The 15,539-nt window shown below is 40.9% G+C and overlaps 2 protein-coding genes across 10 annotated transcripts in view; one reads left to right on the forward strand and one right to left on the reverse strand.

The window, feature by feature from the left end:
* Window positions 1–15,539, reverse strand: part of PDLIM5 (PDZ and LIM domain 5) — a 128,049-nt gene that overhangs the window by 77,037 nt on the left and 35,473 nt on the right. For all 9 annotated transcript variants that reach the window (XM_061360961.1, XM_061360962.1, XM_061360960.1 and 6 more), the window contains exon 3: window positions 12,210–12,361. In XM_061360961.1, the coding sequence (XP_061216945.1) occupies window positions 12,210–12,361 (152 nt within the window). The remainder of the gene's footprint in view (window positions 1–12,209; window positions 12,362–15,539) is intronic.
* Window positions 1–15,539, forward strand: part of HPGDS (hematopoietic prostaglandin D synthase) — a 194,664-nt gene that overhangs the window by 16,430 nt on the left and 162,695 nt on the right. The window lies entirely within an intron of this gene.

Genomic DNA, 15,539 nt, shown 5'->3' on the forward strand with positions numbered 1-15,539 from the left:
TGATATGTTTGCAATAAACTTTTTTTCATCCCTATACATTTACTGCTTTTGGTTTTACACTTTCATGGATCAATATGAGCCAGCATTAATATCGCTGTGCTGAGGATGTGCTACAGCTTCTCCTGAAAGTTACACTATCTTTCTTTAAAAGTTTCCTCATTCTTTGAAACTCATTATTCTCTCTCAGAATTGTTTCCCTCCTGCTCTGACATCTGTTTTCACCTTTATATCTAGATTCCTACTTCTTAGAGCTCTCTGAAATTTGCAGCATCAAACTCTTCCCTCATATTAATTAGTTGCTCCGCAGTTGGCGACAGCAAGCACCTGACCAGTAGCCACCAGTACCGGTGGTGTCAAGCCAGTGGTGTCAAGTGGTAGCCAGTGGTGTCAAGACAGAGGACTGTGGAGCAAACTCTAAACAAATGCAATTAAAATGCAGGTTAAAATGCAATTCAGAACATTTACCAAGTCGAGGTACTGTCTCCCAAACCTCCCACCTTATTACAGGAAGGAAGGAAACTTCTTCTTTCCACGCGCTTTTTGGGCAGAGGCTCAAACAGAGGAAGTAAAGGAGGGAAGCATGTCCTCCAGGGCTCTACCCCAGCAGGGTCCATTCAAGACCAGAAATTGCTGCATCTCAGTGAATGACACAATGTCTTTGGAGTTGATCATGTGCACAAAGTACCTGTTTTTTTTCTGGTGGGAATAAGGATTCAGTTATGACTAAATTGATGTGTCTTGAACCAGAGTTGACACAGGCTCAGATCTGGTACAGATCCTGCCAAAAGCAGGAATGGCATATAGAAGTGGGTAAAGAAAACAGATTTTTTCTTCTGAACAATTCACTGTGCATTAGGTGAAAGTGGGGATACACTGTGCACAAAGCTGGAGGGAAGGATGATTAAAAAGCAAAGCATCAATGTCAGAAAATACTTTCCATCTGCACACAGCACACCTTCATGTTGTTAAGACTGTCTGGGATGAGAGCATTGTTGCTAGATATATGAAACAACGCCCATAAGATACCAATTTAATTATTAGTTACAACTGTTTATGATAATCAAACCCACATCTCTTGTGTAAGCACACAGGTTTTCACCATGAGGGGGTTACTAAGGTATGGTTTAGTTCTCACCCCCCTCCTCTGCTGAATCATCAGATACCAGCCACAGCGGGTCTGGATACCAGACTAACAGGCTCACTGATCCAGTACACTCCTGTAAAATAAAGACAATCCTACAGTTCTTCAATTCATTCTTTATTGTTCAGGCGTACTGTTCTGACCAGAACATGTTCACTGAAACACATCTTATTCATCGTCAGGCCAAAACACGTCTCATCAGAAAATGTGAGGCAGCCAGTGGGGATGTAAAAATCAATACACACGGAGCTCTTTGCTATTCATATTAAAATATGAGTAACTTCTAACATTGAAATAACAGCAGAATCACATGCTGAAACTCTTGGATCTACACATACATAGTAGATATTATCAGGGAAGCAAAAAAATATTTTGCTACATTATGCTGCAGTGCTTATGCAGTATCAGTGACTGTCACCTTGAATACCATGGAATTCTATTAGAAAATAAGGAAATTATATCCAGAATGGCATCAAAGGCCTCCTGGAGAATAATACTCCATGAAAATCACTTCAAATGAAACAAAATACAACAAAATCCTAATAATATCACTTCCCTGGTGGCTTGCTATAACTCATTAAAGAAAACAAAACAAAACTACATTCTCCTTTGAGGATTATTTCTGAATGGGAGGAAGAAAGTTGCCAAAAGAACTTCCTGAAACACAGCTATGAACCCTTTCCTCAGAATAACTAAAAAGCTGGACTTGACCAGGAAATCACACTAACAGCAAACAATATTGCTTTCCTATCAGCCATTCAAACCCATAAACCAACACCACACATGTACACCACATTCTCCAAAGAACCCCAGCACACCTTTCAGCATCATCTGTGTAAGCAAGACTGATAAAGAAAAATAAAAAGCACATGGAGCAAACTTCTATGGCCATTACAGGTCTTGAGAACAGTGGTGTGGCCCAAAGCACCTGGGATATGACTACAGAAAGACTGATTTGGTATTGCACTGTCAGCTGAAACCTTCCCCTCATGTAGGAAGTTGGCACTTCTTTCTGTTAAATAGGAGTTTTATTGCACATCTCATAGATACCAACAGTCAGCAAAATCAGCTTCTGTGGTTTTCAAGAGATTTTTTAGACTTCCATAATACCTATTGGCTTAGTTCTGTTCCCACATTCTTAAAATACATGTACATAATGATTTTGAAATAAATCCAATCTACTACTTAGCAGCATCTAAGCATTTATGCTGCTAAGTAGAATTAAAGATTGCTTAAGGAAGAATTACACCTCTTCAAAGTGGGGATGTTTGAGCATGTATTGCATGTTCTTCTTCCACTCTTCAACAGCAGTGAAAAAAGTTTTCAACATTGAGAATGTAAACTGACTTAAAAGATGAGCAAAACTAACTTGAAACATTTGCATCCTGCAGATTACTGTTAGGCAATAATCAAACTCCTAGGAACACTAGTTACCATCAGAGTTGTTAAATCCTTATAGCAGAACTACAACAGAAAGCAATTATTTTCACATCTTAAATGTGGGAATTAAAGAATACAGTCCATGTAATAACAGATGATAGACATCTATTCTTTGGCTAGTCCCAACATATCAGAAAGATCTGCATAGTTGCAGACCTTACAGCAAACATTTATAGGGTCAGCAAAACCCTTTTCATTACTTTGAAAAAAAAATATAATAATAAAAAAAATCTTCACTTCTCTCTGAGAGCAAGCAATTTAAAAAGTAGAAATTAAGAGACAAAGTTCAGAATTAGATTTTGCTGTATTTGTCAGATGTCTGTGCTATTCAACAACTTGTACAAAGCAAAGGCACAGACATTTCTCACTGGTTAGGCCCTTTAGTTACCACTTGATCCATTGCAAACAGGTGGGGGCTTACGGGATCCAACTCTTTTTTCCCTACATTTTCAGTGAGGGATTCTCAGATTACGCAAGACTTGCAAACCTCCTCCCACAAGCACTCACTACCCTTCAAATAACGACACCCTGACTCATTTCCCATCCAGCAGCTTATAAGGTTCTATATATCTATAACATCTGAGCTATCCTCCCAAGCAGCCTCTCAACTGGCCAACCCTTGCTCCGTTGAGGACTTGACCTATGAGGGCAGGAATCCTGAAAATTTATCCCAAATTGAACTTACAGGTTCCCAGCTTGCAAGAGGAAATTACTCCTTATTTTCATACAACATGAAGATGGAGTTTTTAAACATCCTCCTAATCTGAGTGCCCTCTGGTTCAGTCCACCAAAACACTACACACAGACAAACCCCCAAAAGCATAATGGTAAATTTGCCACAAATGCTGCAACTCAGAGATTCTGTTCCGCATTTCCATGGGGGCAAACTGAACATGAAATAGAAAAAAAAAAATCAAATAAAAATCACAAAACCCACACATTTCATGTTTCTTCTTCAATCCTCACCAAATTAAATACTTAATTCCAGGGCTGCTCCTTTGTTTCATTTTCTTTGCCTCCCTCCTTCCTTATTTTCTTCTGTGGTGGTATAAATGATGAGGTAGAGGGAAATTGAAGTAAAAAAAGTCTTTAAAGTTGAATGAAATATTTTGACACGCAGTAACGATCCAAGATCAGCATCTAACATTGTCCACTATATATATTTGTATTCCTATGTTATATGTTGTATTAACCTCAAGAAACTGAATCACCTTTACAAATCCTCATCTTTTGCAGCTCTTAAAATCCCCAGGAAGGCTCTAAAGAACACAATGTGAAGAAAGCTGTCCAGGGAGGTTGTGAATGCTTCATCCCTGGCAGTGTTCAAGGCCAGGTTGGACGAGGCCTTGGGTAATATGGTTTAGAGCGAGGTATCCCTGCCCATGGCAGGGGGATTGGAACTTGATGATCTTAAGGTCCTTTCCAACCCTAACTATTCTATGATTCTATTCTACGATTCTATTACTTAGCTATCACTGACTCCCACCCATTTTCCTGGCAGATGGGTAGGTATGATCCTGCAAAGTCACTGAATTCCATTTTTAGGCTGCAAACTTCCATCTTCATCCTAGCAATTCTCCTTTGAACCTCTGGGCAAGTCTTTAGTTTGTCAGGTTCACTTAGCTGCAGCATGTTTTGTGGTTCACCTAATTGCTAGCTGACGTGCAGCAAAGTGCTGTGCACAACAGAAGATTCTGTATTCCAGCTGGAAGCAAGAGTTGTACCCTTCCATTTATTCTGTTTGCGGGCAGGCTTTCCAAAGGCATGGCTTAGCTAGCAAAACCTGTTCAGCAGCTGAATTAGGAGCAAAAGCTTTCTACCTTGCTTCCAATTCAGAAAAAACCCCAAACAACCCCATATGCTTTTATACCAAGACACCTTTGTATGCAAAGAAACCAGCATCATTCATTAGCTTTGAATTCTTTGGATAATATTTTACACAATGCTGCTTAATTTCAAAGCCAGATAAAACAGCAGAACTGAAGATGACTCAGTTGCTTACACTGCAGTGTACAGAATAAAAAGCCACAGCTTTAGAAAAGCTCATGTTAAGATGCAAGGGTATGTGCTTGGAAGGGTTTGGGTCAGCTGTCACCCTGCACTTAGGCACACAGCAGCAGTTGCAGCTTCAGATGTGGTCAGAGAAGGCACCAGCCCACACTGACAAGAGAAGGAAGTCTTCTATACAGCACCATCAACAGCAGAGCCAAGAGAGGCGAAACTGCCAGACTCCAGACCAGCAATGCCTCACCTCCACATCCTGAAACTGGCTTTCACAGAGCTCACAGGAATTTGAAGAGCCTGCACAGAGTTGACAGGATTCACCTCCAAAGGCTCAGACAGAGATTCTGCAAATTTGCAGATAAGAAGTGGCTTTCTCAGCAGCATCCACTTACTGTAAATCAGACAGGAGCATTAGTCCTGAAGTGAGGTTCCTTACAGGCCTAAAGGTCAGGCTGGCAAAAGCACCTGGCAATTCTCATGCTGCAAGGCACACAACCTCGGATCATCTCCTCCTCAATGAGCTAAATACCGAGCATTTCCATCAGCTGCCATTGAGCGCAGCAGGCTGGGCAAGCCCCACATCTGCGTGGATTGTCTCCTCTTCCCCATGTCACAGAGTGAACCCCAAAGCAGCAGGAGGAGAGTCTGACAGGACAGGCAGCCCCACACCACATGCACACATGGTCCATTACACTTCCATACTGAAAACTGCTCCCAGTGCCAGCACCCAATACAAATATTCACATCTCTACAGCCCCACTGACAAGTCTCTCCTGCCCTTCCACACCCTCAGCAAAAACTTCTGAACACATGTGAGTTAAGTGCCGCTGAAATGGAAATTTTAGAGATCATGAGGGGGACTGCAGAACAAGTCACCATATATTTCAATCAATACACTCTGAGGGCCATATTACTTCACCTTACTACTTTCCTTGCCTGGTCATGAAAGCCCTCGTCTGCAGCCTTAAGTGATATAGTTTTGGTTTAATGGAGACTTCTCCACTACCACATTTTCCTATTTCTTCATGCCTGGTTTTGTAACCTGAATGCTTCTTTGGGAACACAGAGTTCCAAAAAACATAATAAAACAAGATTTGTAATATGCAGAGCAAAACAGATCCATACCTGCGTCATTAAGCTGGTCAGATTCATTCCCCAAGCCTCTACTGCTTTGAGCTTACAGGCTACCTAAGGCTTTGAAAACTGATTCTTTTTTTCCCCTAGAAGTTCACCAGAGAGTTTTAAGTCTTCAAGTCACTGAAATGCTGGCATTTGGCAGGGAGGAGGCCATGACCATTTAGATCAGCAACAGATCAGAAATGGGCTAAGTGTTTTCTACTGAAACTTTCAGAAGAGTCTGTGGTTAATAGAGAAAGTTCAACAGGAAGTCTCACAGGGCTATATGGGGCTCCACTGAACAAGCTACCCGGAACAGCCACCACCTCAAAGCTTAGAGACATTGACAAAGGAGAGAAGTGACCTTCTGTTTGGGAGGCATTATTTTTCAGCCAGTTTCTTTCAGACATAATTACTGAAAGCTAGTATTAATGACTGAGGGTAAAAATATAGCATTGAGGAATAAGTTGCCTAAAGTTTTGACTAGCAACTAAACTATCAGTATATAGTTTGTTTATATACTCCTAGCCATATGACTTCTATGGAGTTTTGCAATCTTTCTGTGTCTCAATTCTCAGTTAAAAAGGGATAATGGTACTTATTTCCTTAATCGTCCAACACTCAGTTTTGACATCTCTGTTAAATTATGCAAGAATTAATATTACAGGAAAAAAAAAGAATTCCAGCAAAACCAAAATTACTTCCAGATTTAGAGAAAAAAAAAAATTCTCTGAAGCTGTGATGCTTTCAACCCATTTATTGCCTCTGTTCAACTGGCACAGGACAATCATCCTTCTTCTATGTGCTAGAAAAAGCAAATCACTAAAGAACAAAACTAAAGTCAAAATGCCTATGTAAGGGAAACAATGATGACTCGTAAACCAAAGTTGGAGAAAAATCAGACTTCCGAATGCATTCTTATCATAGCTTTCTTAAAGCTCATCCTTATATGGTTTATGGAAACAAGATATCCGCCTCAAGAAACCCATGACTCAAACCTGAAAGCATGAGTTTTAATCATCATCTAAACTGAAGCCTGTATTGTTAACAGTTTTTTAATATATATATATATATATACACACACACACATATATAATTATATAGAAATCTTTTCTATACTTGTATTCTGCTTGCTCTTACTTTCATTACAATAGACTCACCTGCCATTTGATTTAGCAGTTACGCTCTTTTCTACAGAGGCAATGAACTTCAGGTCTTCAGAGTCCCCTTTAACAGTGACTAAGGCTGGCTCTTGGGTTCCATGGTGCCATTTCCTGCACTGCTGGTCTTTATTTTTGATAAATTAAATAGATTACAGGTAACCTACATTCCAGAAATGCATCAACACCTGAGGAACAATGGACCTGAATCTCTTAAAATCTAGTCTATAAAGTGCCTCACTTCCCCATCTTCCAAAAGGGAACAAAAGCACCCATTTTGTCAGAACACACATTCCTTGAACACCAAACACTCTTCCTCCTTTGCAATTCCAAAGCAGAGCAGGACTCTAAATACAATAAATGGTAATACCATTATACTGTTTTCTAATAAAAGCAAGACTGGGAACAATAAAAATAGTAAAAAGCATATGAGCTAGTCTTGCTGCAAAAAACCCTTTCTGAATTGGATAACTTCAAAAATGACCTTGGAAAATAGAAATCAAATGATCCGTAACATTTTTTCCCTATTACCCCATCTCAAATCATGAGAATTTCAGCTGCTCTTCAGCTAGAAGTCTAGACTTTGTTTCCTGAAAGAAAAACCAAACAAGATGAAGAATGGTATGATAAAGATTCGCATTCAGGGAAGCAGATAAAATAAGTGTCATGGTTTTTAACACTTAGGTTTACCAACTGTAGAACCCAGCCTAAAGGCTCTTAAGAATTTTGTCTCTCAGTCTTCTCAACATGGATATCAAAAATACCTAGCAAGCCCTGGCCTCACGTGTGACACTTAGGCAACCCTGTGCTTTTAAGCCATCAGAACATCCATTGAAGAGCTGGATGCAGAACTGTGGCAACAGCTCACTGCCTACCAACTGTATCAAGAAAGATTTCTGAAGCACTGTAACACAGCAAGAGGTAAACACCCTTCAAAATCCTCCTTTCACTTCCCAAGCCAAATGATCCCAATGCCTTCTACCCCTAAATGGTTAAATTCATAGGGATAGGTGAAAGAAATTCCCTTGAAAAGCACACCATAGTTGTGCAGGTCTGTTTTAGGAAATAGGGGTAAGCTGTATATTACAAAACCAAATCAACTTTTTAGGCTTTTCCGTATTATTTTTATCCCTGGTTGCTCACTGACACTTTTCCCAGAAGTTTCACGGGTATCGTGATCTAATGCAACAGTAGAAACACACAATTCTGCATCTTTCTCACTTCTGAAGAATCATTAAATCAGGAGTCTGGAGAAACAGTCCCCAAAGATAATATTTAAAAAATAGGTGGTGGCTCTTAGCTGTTCAGCAACTTATAGATTTATTTCTGGAAGCCCATACTAAGTTACTGAACTTGAAAATACATCCAAAAAGCGAGCATCTGGTTTCCATCTGACCTCCTGGGAACCAGGAAAGGGCTTTAACTGAAAATAAAATATTGGGGTGCAAAAGAGCAAGATCTCAGGGCAGGAGGGATGCATGCAAAAAGAATTTCCTAAGGGAGAGGAAAAAACAACATAAAGCCCCAAACTAGAACAAAAACAACAATAAAAAACCCTCAGCCCACTATCAAGAGGCTAAAAATCACAGGTTATGTAAAAGAAAAACAAACCCTGTATTTTTGGGCTATATCTAATATTAAAAATGCCAAAACATGCCAAAATTTGAATATTATTTCACAATTTAAGAAAATAGAACCTTCATACTAAACAGTGAGACTTGTTTACAGGACTAATTTTAAGCGACATATACCTGGAAATACTTGCCAACACATGTATTAGGCACCTACTACATCTATTTTATCTATTTGTAGTTAAGCAATCTCCAAGCAAGGTGGACTTGCAATTGTGACAGCTGCAGTTCTTTCAGGGGCAGAGAACAATTCCATATTTAAAAAACCACGCTGTAACACTGCCTTACACGGGGAAAAAAGGGAGATTTTATTCTCCCTTCAAATATTTTGCAAACATTCTTTAAAAGTTACAAAACATCTAAACTGGTTTTCCACAAGAGGTACATACATATCCACCTCCATAAATATTCTGCTTACAACCTGTAAATAAAGTTTTTGAAGACATTACTTTCAATATCCCTTCCAAACTCCCAGGAAAGCAGTTACTTGCCCCTTATTTTGTTTCTCTTAACTCTATTTTTTCCAGTTTGTACATAAAGAATAGAGGAAGTCAAGTGAAAGCCTGACCAGAGCTACAAAAGCTTATCAAGTTAAAATATTTATAATAAGGAAGCTGATCATGAAGAATTGCCTCTTTTTTGCCATGTAGATTTACAAAGTTTCTTTCATATCTTTTAAGAGGCAAGCTGTTGCCATGCCCTGGCCACTATGCCAACTGGGATGCTGGAGCCCATCAACCTCAAATGGGACCTACTCAGGTTCAACACCTTACTAATCCCTAGGATGTACCACTGCTTTCCTACCAACTATCAACTTTGATCCTCACAACACACACACAAAATCCTAAAAAGCCTTTTTTCAAATAACTACTGACTGTTTTGGTTAATCCCTCCCCAGCAAACAGCAAAGCCAGACATTTCTCTTGACATGCCATGAGGCTAATGGCATACACAGTATTTTTAACCCATATTATCTTCACATTATACTTAAGTCTATATTAATTTTCTACATATTCCACATTAATATGTGGCAAATTGCAACTGATAAAGATTAAAGCAGGCATCTGCAGATGGCTGCACAGTACTTCTACCATTTGTCATGAATAAAGGTTACCCTGTGTTACCACTAAACATGTACCAGATTGAACTTAAAAACTACATTCTGGTTCCCCTGACTGATTAAACTGAGTTCTTTTACATCTTTCATAAAATGCCACATGGACATGCTCACAGTGCGAAAGCCATTAGCTCAAGCCATAAGGCCCTTCCAATTTTCTTGGACCTCTAGATAACATCGCTAATGAACTGACCATTGTATTCCCTTAAAGCAGCAGCAAATTCAGCAGTGTCTAAGAATATATATATTCTTTCAAGACTAACTTCAACATCCTTACATTGTAGTTCAAACTATCAGCAGTCCATGTGGAAATAGATAAAAGCTCAGAAAACTGTAAAAATCCCTAAAGATCATTAAAAGCAGTGAAACCCATGTAAGATATGCCTTAGATTTTCATACCTATGGCATCAACTCATAATTTGAAGGCCAACGCTGTTTCACATTGACAGCATCTCTAATCTTGCATATGAACAATAACAGCCAAATATTTTAGTTTGGATTTGTTTTGGGAGAAGAGGCAGGAACAGAAGAACATAATTAAAGAGGTCCCTCAATATTAAAATGGTTTATCTTGCCACCCTGTTTATACTCTCGAGTCATCCTTCCCATGGGCAGCCAGCTTCTGCAATTGGCATGAGCCAGTCTGACTCCAAGAAGCACTTTCTTCCAGGCTATAAAGAACAAATAACTAGTCAAAGCAAATCTCCTGCTCAAGAGCAATCTGCGCAAGAAAGTTTTCACAGGCAGAGGAGCTGGGAGAGCACTGTCCACAGCTTCGGTTTCATGGGATCCAGACAGAATTCAGAACAGCTGAGACAATGGGACTGCAGACTGACAGAGCTGCAAGAGAGGACATCTGTCCCACCCCCAGATGCTATTTCTTTGATCTCTGCTAGTCTGATCCTGACTTAGCCCTCAGCTGTCAGGTAGCAGACGCTGGTGAGTCAGATGCTGCACTGGGCAGGAAGGGTGAGAACAGGAAGGGACCAGGCTAACTCATGATTAATTCTATTTTCAAGCCACTCATCCCTGCACTCAACCAGAAGCAGCCTCAGACAAGTTATTGCCTGACTGAGACACACCTGCTATTCCTTTCCTTATATCTGATATTAACCCTGCCCATCAATCTGTGGTGACAGGAGAAAGTGGGCCAAACCCCCGCACTCCCAGCTGCCTGCTGGAGTGATTCAGTGGGCTCCTGGAAAGTGCATTTCTAAACGACTTGCTTGCCTCATCAAGAGACACAAGTGACACACTAGATACTATGCGTACATGATCCGGTATAATAACTTTTTCATCAAGAAACTTTTAATGCCACCTTTACAAGTTTCACTCAAGAAGATGCCCTAGGCATGAACCACACCACAAGATGATCCTTTCCTCGGAGACTAAACAAAGGGAATCCCTTATTAAGGCCAGCTAAGTATCAAAGGACAACAGGAAAAACAAGAATCAACAAGTAGGGCTGAACTGTAGCCTCTTAGAGAAAAAAAGCACTCGCATAACTGTTCAACTGCACATCACTTAGGACTGAGAACAAGCACCACCACCCTGGAGAGCTGGGTGTTTGTCAGACCTACAACCATGTTACCTCTTTAACCCTTGTACCAATGAAGTGTCAGAAAGAGATGGCCCTTTCATTAAACACAGAATTATTTACCAGGAGATAAAGTAACTGGTGAAGAAACACTGTTATAGTCAACCAGTACTCATGGAGGAACTTTGCACTGCTGAAGGCAGGCACAAACCGCAATCACAGGGTGCAAGTGCTGTTGTTTTCTTTGATAACAAGAAAAGATGGTTCTCATTATGTGATAGCTTCAGAGGCCATTACTCCTCCAGGATGCTCACTCACTTCATTAAGTAAAAATAGCAGTCTTCGAGTAAAAGCCAATAGTTAGCTCTGGGAGACTCTTGAGAGCTTGAAGGAATTTCTTGCTTGCACTGCTGCTCTTCCTGCTTCAGTTCCAATAACCCACACATGAGCATCCCGTCCTTCTTCCAACCCCTCCCAAAACATAATCCCAGGCTAACAGAGGTACGCTGATATTCAATAAACTGTAAATTTCAGGAATGAAGCTGGACCAGGCTGTAACTGCTGTAGTAGACACTGTAATTAGCAAACGAAGGCTGCTACTTTGTGAAACAGTAGTATTGCTTTGGAAACGTCTCTTCATGACTCTTAAACTGCAGTATTCTAATCCATGTGACTCAGGGGTTAACTGTCCAAATTCATCATTCTATTTGCCAGTAAAGGAGACGATGGAGCACTTGACCCAAAAAAAGAAGTGCCCCATGTCAGTCAGGGGAAGGGGAGGGAAAAAGATAAGATCTGTTTTTAATTAAATAAGTGTTAATAAAACTGAAGCTCAAAAGGAAATGGAACTCGACTGCATTGACAGAAGGTTGAAAAATGTATTTTTCAACTCACATGTTTTCTAAAATGAAATAAATCAAGACACATTTCAAGCTACAGAACCATATCCTTCAATTGCATTTAACTCCATGCACTTAGCCAAATCACTTACATGGTTTTATCCTCCAAACAACTGTTAAAAAGATTATTAATTCTCTTTTTTTTTTTTTAACAGGTATCTTACCTTTGCAGAGTCATGTTCAAATTGCCTGTACATGCCTTGATCTTGTTTTGTGCTTCTAGATGAGTCATCCCGTCTGTGCTTATCCCATCAATGGTGAGAACTACATCACCTATCCCCACGTGCGCTCGGGCTGCCTTGCCACCATCATTAAGCTGAAATATCATAAGAACAGTAAATGAGAAAGTTGGATAGTTTATGTCTGTGTCCTCTGAACACAGGACCACAGTATCTTATTCACAGTACTCTTCCATGGGGGGGGGGGAGTTCTCTTTTCTCCTTTGTGAGTATGTCCCTGTGACAGTTGCTGCACTATCTGTCTTTCCAGACAGGCACTTGAATGACAGGAGAAGTACTGCACAGCATTGCCTGATTTTCAAAATCAGCCACCACTCCTACTGGAAGGTGTGTGCACATTCACCAAAAGAAGCAAGCAGAAATAGGCACACAGAGTTTCTTGGATGCCAAGTTCCAGCCTCTGATCTCTTCATATATGAAACTTTGATCACAAGAGGAGAGTTGAAGACTTTCCCCATTTCAGATTTTCCATATATACAACCCCTTCAAATTTCATTTATTTGTCAATGACTGGTTATGTGCACAGATGACTTCACTAATAGTGAAGCTGACTTTTCCCCAGCAGCAACTATTAGAAAGTCAGACAGACCTGAAACATCACACAGATCTGTTACTTAGTTTTGCCTTTCTCTCAGTAGGTTTATTGCCCCAGTGACTGTTAGTATATTCGGACCAGAATAAGAAAGGCCTGTGGAGCAATCTACCTCTTTGATCAAAGTCACTGCCAAACTTCAGTTTAACTGCCTATGGACATGAACAAAATGATCTTGCAACAAAAACCTTTGTAAAAGTTCACATTACTGACCCAAATTGAACAAAAAGTAATCTTTTAACTTTATGCCACTGAACTTCAACTAGCTTCATCCCAAAGAACTGAAATAGAGCAGAAATAAAACACCATATGGTAAGAGTTATGAACTGATTTATATCCCTGGTCCTCAATCTGCATTTTATAGGTGGCTGCTAAGAGCAGTCCTGAATGGTGCAAATTCCCTCTTTGTTTCCAGATGTATTTCCTGTGTTACATCAGAAAAGCCGTAGCTGCTTGTGCTGTGCATGCAAAACCTCACAAGTCTTTCCTTTGCCTGCAAACATGAGTGTGCTCCTTGAAGAAATTGCTTTGGTTTTAGGGAGGTGTAGTAAACAGCAGAATTACTTCACCTTTATTTCCAGAAGTGGAGCTCTCCTTGGGCCACAACTGCACTCTAGCAAATGACTTCTCAAAAGGAGGCAGAAGGAAGGCTTTCATCTCTTTGTCTTGCTAAATTCGTAAGAATTACAACTTGTATAGTGAATCCTTTTATAACAAGTTGCAACAACAAAGCCAAAATTCCTCCAAAATTTGGTGTTCATACCCAAATTCTGTGCAAAGAGACCCAGTTACTATAAAACACAGATCAGGAAACCCACAAGCATATAGAAAGCTATGACCAACATAGCTATTTATAGGGAAGCTCCTCAAACCTTTGCATGGAGGGTGAACCTGCCATAAACAGATCCCTAAACCGATACATTACAGCATGCTGACATTTGTCAGCAAGGTCTGGAAAAGGAAAAGGAATGTAAGGGTGCTAAAAGCCAAAGGTCAAATGGATCACTGTGCTTTGTGATTGGACTCCCCAAGTGAGTAAAATTCACCTTTCTCTGAATGTATGTGAATATGCACGATGCTCGCATGTAATCTGTGACTAGAAAATAGCAACCCATACATTCAGCAGTAAGACTTTAAAAGCAGCCTTCAGGGTAACTATTTTCATGGAGGAATGGGTTTTTCATCCACAGAAGTGTAAAATAAAACAAATCGATAAATCAAAAATGAACAAACAACCCACCCACAACTGTTGTTTGGTTTTTCTCCTCAATTCTGGTGGCCAGCACACGACAACCTATAACTAACCGCCTGACTTTCAAGAGGTCAATCTTAAACTGTTGCCTACTGGGAATGAAGGTTTTCGCAAGCACACATGGCAGGCAGCTATAAAATCATTTTAGCAAAACCCCAGGCTGAAAATCCCTTAAAACTATGTCTGGAAAGTGCACCCTAGAGATGAGGAAAAGAGCAGACAGGTCCTGAGAAGCGTGACAAGGCCCTGGCTGCATCCATGAGACCTGCTGTGCAGGCAGGGGACTGAATCTGCCTGGTAGGCGAGGCTGTCACAGACCCATCTGAACAAATTACTAGACAAGTGTGTGAAGAGGGATGCCAGAGCAGTAATCTCCTTTTCTAGATACAGTGGATAAGACTTCTAAGTAACACCTACTGGTTTTGAACAAGAGGTCTGACTAACCAAGAGAGGTGAACTTGATAGCTCTAGGAAATCTCAGCCAAAGCACAAGTCTTCTCTGAGAGTACCAGTCAGCATCCTTAGCTTGTGAAGCACCTATAATGAAATGGACTGAAGGTACAAGGACAGAGTTCTACCAGACATCACAGTATCACAGTAGGTTAGAGATTGGAAGGGACCTCAAAAGATCATCTAGTCCAATCCCCCTGCCGGAGCAGGAACACCTAATAAGGTTACACAGGAACGTGTCCAGGCGGGTTTTGAATGTCTCCAAGAAGGAGATCCACAACCCCCTGGGCAGCCTGTTCCAGTGTTCCGTCACCCTCACTGAGAAGAAGTTTCTTCTCAGGTTTAAGTGGAACCTCTTGTGCTCCAATTTGTACCCATTACCCCTTGTCCTTTCATTGTTTGCCACTGAGAAGAGCCTGGCTCCATCCTCGTGACACTCCCCCTTTATATATTTATATACACTAATAAGGTCACCCCTCAATCTCCTCTTCTCCAAACTATAGAGACCCAGCTCCCTCAGTCTTTCCTCATAAGGGAGATGCTCCACTCCCTTAATCATCTTAGTTGCCCTGCGCTGGACTCTCTCCAGCAGGTCCCTGTCCTTTTAAACTGAGGGGCCCAGAACTGGACACAATATTCCAGATGAGGTCTCACCAGGGCAGAGTAGAGGGGAAGGAGGACCTCTCTCGACCTACTAACCACCCCCCTTCTAATACACCCCAGGATGCCATTGGCCTTCTTGGCCACAAGGGCACAGTGTGGCTCATGGTCACCCTGTCGTCCACCAGGACCCCCAGGTCCCTCTCCCCTACACTGCTCTCTAACAGGTCGTTCCCCAACCTGGGGTTGTTCCTGCCCAGATGCAGGACTCTACACTTTCCCTTGTTATATTTCATCAAGTTATTCCCCGCCCACTCTCCAGCCTGTCCAGGTCCCTGATGGCAGCACAGCCTTCTGGCTG

The sequence above is a fragment of the Neopsephotus bourkii genome, unplaced genomic scaffold (genome assembly GCF_033783945.1).
Source record: "Neopsephotus bourkii isolate Nb327-2 ecotype Australia unplaced genomic scaffold, CSIRO-AGI_Nbou_v1 NB_1037, whole genome shotgun sequence".
Lineage (NCBI taxonomy): Eukaryota > Metazoa > Chordata > Aves > Psittaciformes > Psittacidae > Neopsephotus > Neopsephotus bourkii.